Genomic DNA, 10,948 nt, shown 5'->3' on the forward strand with positions numbered 1-10,948 from the left:
TGGTTATAAACAGAGGAAATGGCAGCAGGCTTATTTGTACAGTTCTTTTTGTCAGAAGTTCTTCAGTCTTCACACACCCAGACTGTATGGACAAGTGGACATGAAGATCAACCTTATTTTATGGGCACAGTGATCTAAAATGGTAAAGGGGAAGCTGAAGACAGGGGAATAGAAATAGAGAGAAGAGCTCAAAGTGTCTGAGATCACACCCAAGTGTGATCAAGTGTCTCATATCTCACTGAGATAACCCTCAGAATTATAAGAGTGCTAGTGGCTGTTGATATCAGATACTGCAACAACTGATGAAGATATGGACTCAAGTCTCTGTGTGTGCACAGCACACAAGGTACTTCACCCACACAGCAACAGTGTGCAGCCCCATTCCTCAGCAGCTCTGTGCTTTTGCTTGAATACTAATTTAGGCATGAGTTAATATTTTAGGACACCTCCCCCTCCACCCAGTAGAGCTCCCAGCAAAATAAAATATAATATTTGAAAGAGGAGGTTAATTATTGAGACAGTTGCCACTCTGCCTCTTCTGAGCTTGTAGCAATAGAAAATAGTTGTTTAGCTTGCAAGAACCTAAAGCAAGCCATAAGCAAAAACTTCCTCTCCCACACTGAAGGAAACCCAACATTTAGATTTATATTGCCTGGGATTTTTCTAGAATTACATAGACAAAAATAAGATCTCTGGGCCTTGTGTAGGTAGCGGTTATTCAGGCCTGTCAGTGCTCACTGTTGAACTTTATACCAGGATCAGGCAATGTTCCCAATGCAAGTAAACACCCCTTGGACGAGCCTCCACTTCACAGCCAACTAGTGACCATCTGCTGACAAAATGTGCCAACTGCACTTCGCCTCCGTGCATGACCTCCATGTCCCTGGTCCCAGAAACTCTTTGTACTCAACCTTTCCCACACGCTGAGAAGTTATGACGTTGTTGATTTCAAAGCCAAATTGGATCAAAGTTTGGTTAAACTGCTCAATTTTGTAACTTCTTCAAAACAGCAAGCACAGGGGCTAAGAACCTCCGCTTTCAGCACTCATTAATCCAGCCTGTTAAATGATTACCCCGTCAGGGCTGCTTTGTTGACAACTCTGCATGATGACAATGTCAGTGGCACTGTCCCAAGACACATCCTGTGGTGATGTAAAGGACAAGCCTCCCTCACCTCAACTGGTGGGATGGACACTACCACAAAGAGTATTTAAGGAAGGAGGTGGGTCCTCAGAAAGCAGCAACTGCAAGAGAGCTCCAAGCAAGTGAAACGGGCTCTACTGAAAGGGACAGCAAAATCCTCTCTGACACCCAGCTCCACAGACAGTAAGTAGAATGGCCTCTATTTTTTCCACCTTGAAATTAGCAGTGATCCAAATTCCCTATCTTGATTTTAAAGCAAAATATAATCAAGCCCACTGCAAATTCTCCTGTTGTCTTATATGTTGTTATGCTCTGTGACACTGGTTTAGAACTTAAAGCGTGCTAACACACCCAATCTCTTTGATTTCAGATTGTGATCAGTATTTCAAAGGCACCACCAAGCTCCACTACAGCTTCAATCATGCCCCCACAGCTGAAAGCCGAGGTGAACGTCATGCCCAAGGTTGTCCAGGGCGATTTGGAGAGTCTCTCTCAGGAAGCGAGGGATTTCATTGAAACCAATGCCAAGCTGTGCCAGCCTGAGTGCATTCACATCTGTGATGGCTCAGAGGAAGAGAACAAGAAACTTCTGGACATCATGGTAGAGCAGGGCATGATCAAGAAGCTGAACAAGTATGAGAACTGGTGAGTAGCCTAAACGAAGTCAAGTATCACCTCAGAATTGGAAAATTCATTTTCTGTCCTGTTTACTTTAAAAACTTCTTATAACTCTTCAATATTTGCTTTCCACGAACATTTTGGAACTTTAGCTTACATAGGTGAAATACTCAGAAAAAGCAAACTTTTTCCTCTAAAAATTAGCATAAAGAATATTATTCAATTGGACTATCAACTGTACATTGTCTCTATTGATTAATTACATCAGGGAACTGAAATAATGTCAAGAGACTTACATAACTAATCATTAGCAATGGCTAAATATTATTGAGCAAATCTTCTTTTGAAGAATTCTACTATTTTAGCTGATTAGTTTATTCATCACATACTTTTTTGTGGCATTCAAATAGGTCTGTGGGTGTTCAAATATTATTCAGTACAGGCATTATTCATATCATGCCAATGAGCTTTGACTCTAATGTATTCTGCAAATACTTTTTTCAAATATTTCATCATTTCTCCCAGCTAACTGAACATGAAAGAAGAATATTAACAACAAATACATCCTAGGGAATTACATGCCAACCATGAGATCTTCATGGGAGAAATCTGCAAAGACTTTTGAATAACTAAGTGCAGGAATTTGGCAATCTGTTTGCAGACTATTTGGGAGAGAAAAGGGCAAGATTCACCAGATAAATTATTCATTGTTAATTATATGCTTAGCTGTAGTGATGATGGTTATGACAGCCCAACTAGAACATTTTTATACTCGTGGAAAATTTCGATGCACAGAGGTGAAAATGTAAAACAATCCTCTCTATTGTAAATAGATGGCAAAAATGCCTTAGAGAGGAAAAAGAATCCACTTTCAGCAGGATCATTAACAGTGAAGGGGTTTATTATACTCAGTATTTTCTTTGTGATGCTTTTTAACTTAAAGGACTGTGCCAATCCACAAAGATGGGTTCTGATCCCTCTGGCACTTATACCAACACTTAAACTACTTTCCTTGGCATCCACTTAGCTTGAGGCATCATTTTGTGGTCCCCATGCAAAACAACTTCACACTGGTGAGAATGAGAATTAAACAAGATTAACTTTTCCCTGAAAGTTAGCAACACAGAATAAGGCTGAGATAAGGGGCAAAGGAGTATTAACATGTAACAAGAATTTCCTAGGCCATATAATTTGTGATTAGTACTGGAAAGTCTTAAGACTATTTGTATGAGAGAATGTATCTGACTGATTTTTGTGATTGTGGCTGGCTGGCTCTGTCACTGTAATTTTTGCCTTGCTAAACATTTTTTTAGCACCCTTTTGTGCTACATTTGCCCCACAGAAGGGCAAAAATGGTATCTCGATAATTAAAGTCTAATTTCCTGGGTTTTGGTGAAATGCAGCTGGCTGGCTCTCACTGATCCAAGAGATGTGGCAAGAATTGAGAGCAAAACTGTCATCATCACTCAAGAGCAGAGAGATACCACTCCGATCCCTAAAACTGGAACAAGCCAGCTGGGGCGCTGGATGTCTGAGGAAGATTTTGAGAAAGCCTTCAACACCAGGTTCCCAGGCTGCATGCAAGGTAGGCAAGAAAAAGATGATTGACACTGAACTTTCAGCATTGCAGAGACACTACTGTTAAAAGTTACTGAGTTACTGTAATCTTTAAAGAACAATTTGAGCTGAAGATTTAGCTTTATACCCCTGAGAGTCACTTCATTGGTTTCATGCAGATCTTTGCCATAGACCCAAATGCCTGGGCAAGCACAGTCCTCAGTCTCTCTCCAGCACTTTTGTCTTCCTAAAGAGTGGCAAAGTACAATAATTTGTGTAACTTTGTTCAGAAAGTCACACAGCAACTAAGAAGCAGATAGGAAGTGAGATGAGAATGAAGGACCAACCCATCCCCAGCAATAATTTCAGATTCAGGGATTTACACTCACAGAGAACTTGTCCTTCACCCACCCTTACTCCTGTCTAGAAAACATCTGAACTGCTGCTTTCAGCATTTAAAATTAAACTTCTTCCCGTACAATTTGAGAAACAGAAAGCTCTTTAAACACCATCAGAAGCTCCCTTAAACAGCTTTCAAAGGACTGAGAAACAACTTCCTTGTTAATAAAGGTTACTTCAAAAGTTCCTTGTTTGCTCTTGGCCACATGTTTCTATTGGCTGTTTTCCAGGACGTACAATGTATGTCATCCCCTTCAGCATGGGGCCAATTGGGTCACCTTTGTCCAAGATTGGGATCGAGCTGACAGATTCACCCTATGTCGTGGCCAGCATGAGGATCATGACACGGATAGGAACAGATGTTTTGAAAGCCCTGGGCAATGGGGAGTTTGTAAAATGCCTTCACTCAGTTGGATGTCCTCTCCCACTAAAAGGTAAGAACCATTAAAAACACTTAGAGCCATTTCACCCCTGGAAATTCGCAGGGCTGTGTTTTGGAGCTGAGTGGGTGTCCTCAGCACAGGGGAGACCCTCACCAGAGAAGACATGGGTGGTTTGTAACAGCACTAGGTTCAAAACTCGATTAAAAGAATCAAAGCTCAAGAAGACTTTCATGGAAAGGAGATTATTATCCCTAGTACTTACCAGGGATTTCCTTTGAAGCATCTGGTGTGGGTTGCTGTCAGAGGCTCGATGCTGATGAAACAGCAGTGTGATCAAGCATGGAAATTACTGCATTCATGAGTACAACATTCTGTTCTGCAGAGCCATTAATCAACAATTGGCCGTGCAACCCGGAGCTGACGCTGATTGCTCATCTCCCGGATCGCAGGGAGATCATCTCGTTTGGCAGTGGCTACGGAGGAAACTCCTTGCTGGGGAAGAAATGCTTTGCTCTCCGAATTGCCAGCAGGCTGGCCAAAGAGGAGGGCTGGCTGGCAGAGCACATGCTGGTAAGAGCTGTTAAATCGTGTGTGTTTGAACAGCCGTTCAGCCCCAAATTAGAGCCACATAAATACATCACCCGTCTCGCTATCAATGAAATTAGTCTCATATGGATAGTCCTGTAACTTTAGATAGGAATCTGTCATGTGCCAGGCTCGTGAGCAATAGAGAACTGCTTGCAGAGCTGAGTACTAAACATTTTAAAATAGTACCTGTAATGGCATAAAACAAGCAAGATTTGGAACTTCTGAGAGCGACTTCTTGTAGGCAGACCCATGTACTTGAGTGGAGCCTGAATATCATCACTGGGCATCCACTTTACAAGTCTAATAGCAAAAGATTTTTCAAATGGTCTTTTTATAAAATTATAAAGAGGTCTATGCACTCAAAAACCTGCAAATATCAGATTTTCTAAGGGAGTTCTACCATGTAGCCTTTGTGCCTTTGCATTCTGCTGTCCTTCAAACATTCTACCACCATAAAATAACACTGGAAAAAAGGAATTTCAAAGTGCATAAGAGAACAGCCTCAGAAAAAATATTTATGGTCTTTGAGAAGAGCAGAAGTATCCATGCACTAAGTGCTTTCCCTTCACTCCACTTCTGCAGCCACAGGAACATTGTCTGGTTTTCTTGTGTCTAAACAGAGAAACACAGATGTATATGGTCTTTAATCAGTAAAATAAAGATAAACTTTTGTTATTTTCAGACCTAACATTTTTTAAAAATACAACTCCTTACAAATATTCTAATGACAAAATTTAACAAATACAGTTTGAGTTATTTGTCAAATATATTATGTGGTGCTTCTTCTGCAGGAACAAATGTGTATAATTAAATATTTTATCATTTCCACTTGCTGGGAGACAATCTCCAAAAGGAAAAGTGCAAGAAAAAAAGACCGTGTTTAACAGTTGCATTAATTTTTCAACAGATCCTGGGAATTACCAATCCAGAAGGTAAAAAGAAGTACTTTGCTGCAGCATTCCCTAGTGCATGTGGAAAAACGAACTTGGCCATGATGAATCCAACCCTGCCAGGATGGAAAATTGAGTGTGTGGGTGATGACATTGCCTGGATGAAATTTGATGAACAAGGTATGGAAATTAAATAGGAATGTTTTGCAGGTTGCTTTAGGTGCAGTAAGACATGTTACAAACTTCTGCTTAGAATTAAATCAACATGACTTAATTATATTTTGTCATTTAACTTCCAGGCAACTTAAGGGCAATCAATCCTGAAAATGGCTTTTTTGGTGTCGCCCCTGGAACCTCAGTCAAAACAAACCCCAATGCTATTAAAACCATATTCAAGAACACTGTCTTCACCAACGTGGCAGAAACCAGTGATGGAGGTGTCTATTGGGAAGGCATTGATGAGCCCTTGCCAGCTGGAGTGACTGTGACCTCATGGAAAAACAAGGATTGGACCCCAGACAATGGTACAGAGTCCATGCTATGGCCTCTCTTGGCTTTCTTTGAAATCAACTAATTAATTCAAGTTAATTGAATTTCCTTTCCACTGTGTTCTGTGCAGGGGAACCTTGTGCTCACCCCAACTCCAGGTTCTGCTCCCCAGCCAGGCAGTGTCCCATCATGGATCCTGCGTGGGAATCGCCCGAAGGTGTTCCCATCGAGGGCATCATTTTTGGAGGCCGCAGGCCAGCCGGTAAGAGATGCAGCAGCCACATTTCCAGGCTGAAGGGCTGACCACAGAAGGGTTGACACACAACTGGGCACAGACACAGCTTTTGCTTTCACAGCTGCGAAAGCAAGGAAATAACCATGTTAGTCCAATTTCTCCGTGTTAGCCTTTGGCACACACACTTCCAGCCACTGGTATTTCGATGTCTGAGTTGTTTGATGTTAACACAAAACAGGTAATAAAAATAAAGGGCTGGAGAGAGATCAGGACCCACTAACGTGGGTAGCAGACATAGAAATTGCTGCACTGGTCTCGATTTCTTGTAGTTTAACTAGTTCAGTTAGGAAATGGTTAGAGAAATGAACCAGTTTTAGGACGGTTTAAAGAAAAGGAAGTAAATTAAATTGTTCTGTTAAAGGTCACCTAAAGTTGGAAAATAAGTAATGCTAGGTCTGAGTCTAATATCATGACCACAGGACCAGATTCTATTTCCACTAAAATCTGCTGGAGATTCTGATGTCCCAGATATCTCCCACTGAGCAACTAAACACTGATGTGTTCAGTAATCAGGAGCCAGTTTTGAAAACATTCATTTAAACTTCTTTGCTGTAAGAGAGCAGGAAATGAACTGATTAAAAAAACAGGAAAAAATTAGAATATGTTATCTAGTAACATGCATTCAGCAGTATCTGTTATAAAAAAGCCTGTTATAAAAATGTTTCTGGACCTCTAATTATTAAAGTGATTTTATTCTTTATAGGTGTGCCTCTCGTATATGAAGCCTTTAACTGGAAGCATGGAGTATTTGTGGGAGCAGCCATGAGATCAGAGGCAACAGCAGCTGCTGAGCACAAAGGTAAATCAAAATTTAATCTGCCTACCTGTATTAAAAGCAGTCCCCTCTGGACTGCCTGCCCTCTCCTTCCCCCTGCTCTTTCACATTTCGGTCTTGGCAGCTAATTTTGCAACCTGTGCATTTTCACAATAGAAAATATTTGCACTGGAATTAAAAGCCAAATTCTCTGTAAAAGTCAAATTAAGCAAAGTAATCTCTCAGGTGGCAAGCATACAGAACAGGATGCAGGCACAGGGTTGCCAGAAGCCTTGACAGTGAGCTCTTGTTACAGTCTAGGATAAACAAACTTAAATTTTCTCTTCTGCTAGAGCTCAACATAAATACATGAATGATGGCCATCTCTTGAGGATCTTCATTTAAGCTGCTTGACCTGAGTTTTAAGAAATTTAATAACAAAAATTAATTAAATTCATACCTTTTTTTGTTCATCAAGGATAATGCTCCTGTTTTTTCTTAAAGCTCTTTGGTTCAGAAGGGTGGTGCAGGGATTGCAGACATTAAACCCTGGGAGGATCTGAATCTTTGTGCTTTAGAATAAATGTGCTATTTATTCCCTTACCTTCTCCATCTGTGTTTCGAACAGGCAAAGTCATCATGCACGATCCCTTTGCCATGAGGCCTTTCTTTGGCTACAACTTTGGCAAATACTTGGCCCACTGGCTGAGCATGGCCCATCGTCCAGCTGCAAAACTACCCAAGATCTTTCACGTTAACTGGTTCCGGAAAGACAGCCAAGGGAAATTCCTGTGGCCTGGCTTTGGAGAGAATTCCCGTGTGCTGGAGTGGATGTTCAACAGGATTGAAGGGAAAGCCTCTGCCAAACCAACTGCCATAGGTTACATCCCTACTGACACTGCTTTGAACTTGAAGGGGTTGGAAGATGTCAACTTGACCGAACTGTTTGATATCTCAAAAGAGTTCTGGGAAAAGGAGGTAGAAGAAATCAAGACGTACTTTGAAGTGCAAGTTAATGCTGACCTTCCCTATGAAATAGAAAGGGAATTGCTGGCCTTAGAGATGAGGATAAAACAGCTGTAAGCTGACCAGACCCACAATTATTTATCAATTCGCACATACTAAGACAGGGCGAACACTTTTTTGCGAATCACCACTGGAAGCATAACAGCACACTGATGGGCAGGGGGTTATAATGAAAGTAGGTCATAGCTTAGTTAGGATATAAACACAGACATTCTAGAAATAACTCCAGACCTAATGATTTATAACTACATCGGTTGTTGTGAATAGGTGAGCAGCTGTGGGAGTGCATGTGCACAGGGTCTGAAACCCCTGCTCTGTCACTTACATGCACACAGAGCCATGATGGCTGTAAATTATTTGCCTAGTTCTGCATATACGATCCAAACCAATCCAGCCTTCAAGTTGTAGCACATTGTTTCCATCACAGAAACCTCTGGAGTCTCAGACTCTGCAGGAAAGAGGAGAGAAAATTAGATGCTGTATATATGTATTACCTAAATATATTTCATGGCTTAAATATTTTTTAGAAAAATGAAGTTGTAACTTCTATCAGAGTGAAAGATGACTTTATATTACTAATGCATATTTAAGATACTGCTGTTATATATTACTCATGTTCTTGTGATTTCCAGATGTTTTGAATGGCTTGTTCTTAAACTATAAAATAAATGTTTATATAAAAATTACCTCATTTCCAGTGTTCTTGCTGTTTATAAACTGCATGCATATAAATTAAGCCTTCTGTCAATACCATAGCACAAGGAGAGATTCACACGTGGAAGTCAGATGTTGACTAGAGCTGATCTGCTACTCCTAAGCCAACTAGTTTAAGCCACATGCTGTCTTTGCAACTTTGATTCAAGCCAAAAGAATGATCCAGAAATTATGATACCAGCTGTGAGCAGTCATCCAGCTGGTGACACACTCTCCATAACTGGGCATTGTTAGTTACTGCAGGCATTTATAAAATAAACTGCCCTCCAGGAAAGCCCCATGTTAGGACCTTGCTCATTTGTTAAACTCATAGAATTTGTCTCTGTTCCGCAGTACCTTGGCTTTTGCAAGAGTAACGAGTGCAGCTGTGGAAGTAGAGACAATTTGGGAAAAAGTTTTCCAGGTTTGTCAGGATGTCTAAAGCCTTAGAGCTCAAAGAAAATCAGAGTAGGAGCCTCTGTTGGCTTCCTTGTAGAGCCGAGACACTAAAACCATCCCATGTTCTCCCAATTAGAGGTGTCATTTATGTGCTTCCCACATCCCTGACAGGTAGCCTGCTTTTTCCACTTTGAATGCTTGATCTCCCAAAACATATCGCAAATATTTGCTTAGCAAAAAGAAAATCACTTACATTGTGTAATAAGCCTTTTTACAGACCCTGCTTCCTTGCAGAGCAAACAGTGCCAGGGCTGGTCAACAACTGCTCCTCAGAGTTTGCTAGGAGAGAACACACAACCTGAAAAGGCTCTAACTACCTCCTGACTCCACGTTTAAGACTTAACACAAATATTATCAGTTCTGAAGTGAATAATAGAGCCCGAGCCAATGCATAGGTCATGCAAGGAACAGACAATAGAATGCTGTGATGAAAGTGGAGGAGAGTGGTGCAGCCTCTGTGGAGGTGATCAAAGTCACATCTGCATCTCCTGTAGGGTCACCTATCTGTGTACTCTTGATGGGCTCCAAATTAACAGAAAAATCAAGGTGGAAGTCAGTAAATAAGTCAGAGGAAATGAGCCAAGAAAGCCTGGAACATGCACTCCTCAGATTCAAGGACTACTGTCAAGTGTATAAAATAAAGTTGTTAATAAAGCTATAAAGTTAATAAAGTTAATATATAGGTGATGAAAAGCTCAGGTCATTCCCAACCTGGTATGACAGCACTGGACAGGCCTTTGGATATGTCTAAGGAAGAGCAAGGAGAGCTGAGAAAATCTGTCATGGTAATATCAGAGAGTTGTGGCCAGTTACAGCCTCAGAGTTTCTTATGGGCCTCGGGAGAGGATCCCAGCCCTGAGCAGGGAAAATGTGTTCCAGGCACAGCTTGAAATGCTGCCCAGGAGATGTACAGAAGCTTGGGGCTTTCCAGAGCTCTCCGAGCAGCTCCAGTGTGCTGCTCTGCCTTCCCAAACACAACCAGGCTCAAAGGAGTGTTCCAAGGAAACGACTCCTGCTTCCTGCCAGAGGAATCTGTGCCAGAGGCTCAAGCCCAGCAGGCATATGGACATGGGAAAACCAAGTGACACTTCTCCCATAAAATGCTGCTCCGTGAGGAGATATAGATCCCATCCCTGAGGTCTTGCAGCACACACCCAGCCCTAGCAGCACTGGTGTTATAAAGTGCTGACTGCCTTGAGAACATCTTACCCAGCCCAAAGCACTGCGTTTCATATTCTGACTAAACCTTTGCTTTCTCCTCCTCACCCCAAGAAATCTGGGGATTTTCCTTCCTTTGACCACCACTGCCCTCAGGTTCTGCTCTGGGTGTTTTTTCTATGTAACATAGAGCAACCCATGGACAGTGCTTATCACGAGCTCCTCTGGCAAAAAAAACATTTAAACCATTTGTGGTTCTCCCACTGCACACATTTTAACCACGTGCACCTTTTCAAACACTGCTCAGAGCCACAGATCATTCCGGAAACCAGAAAATGAGGGGGAAAAAAACTTGCTGTACTGTTAAAAAGGGGAACAAGAAAATTACTTTTTGCATGAGTCATTCAACAGCTCCTTTGTATGTAAATATATCCCCAACCCATCAGCATCTATGGGGAGTACAATTTACATTTTGAACGATCAAAATGTTTAGTAT

General features: G+C 41.5%; 1 protein-coding gene across 1 annotated transcript; it reads left to right on the forward strand.

Annotated features, from left to right (window-relative positions):
- Window positions 1-1,168: 1,168 nt before the first annotated feature.
- Window positions 1,169-8,828, forward strand: PCK1 (phosphoenolpyruvate carboxykinase 1). Its single transcript, XM_085079489.1, has 10 exons — window positions 1,169-1,326; window positions 1,514-1,788; window positions 3,165-3,346; window positions 3,948-4,151; window positions 4,483-4,670; window positions 5,596-5,758; window positions 5,878-6,102; window positions 6,198-6,329; window positions 7,066-7,161; window positions 7,745-8,828. Exons 2-10 carry the CDS (start codon window positions 1,565-1,567, stop codon window positions 8,197-8,199), a joined length of 1,869 nt encoding a protein of 622 aa, XP_084935615.1. The 5' UTR covers window positions 1,169-1,326; window positions 1,514-1,564; the 3' UTR covers window positions 8,200-8,828.
- Window positions 8,829-10,948: the final 2,120 nt, after the last annotated feature.

This window comes from Lichenostomus cassidix, chromosome 20 (genome assembly GCF_008360975.1).
Source record: "Lichenostomus cassidix isolate B80296 chromosome 20, HeHo_3.0, whole genome shotgun sequence".
NCBI classification, from domain to species: Eukaryota; Metazoa; Chordata; class Aves; order Passeriformes; family Meliphagidae; genus Lichenostomus; species Lichenostomus cassidix.

Coding starts and splice junctions, on each gene's coding strand:
- PCK1 (XM_085079489.1), top strand. CDS start 1,565: ATGCCCCCACAGCTGAAAGCCGAGGTGAACGTCATGCCCAAGGTTGTC. Junction 4,152..4,482: donor ATGTCCTCTCCCACTAAAAG/GTAAGAACCATT, acceptor TCTGTTCTGCAG/AGCCATTAATCAACAATTGG. Junction 7,162..7,744: donor AGCAGCTGCTGAGCACAAAG/GTAAATCAAAAT, acceptor TGTTTCGAACAG/GCAAAGTCATCATGCACGAT.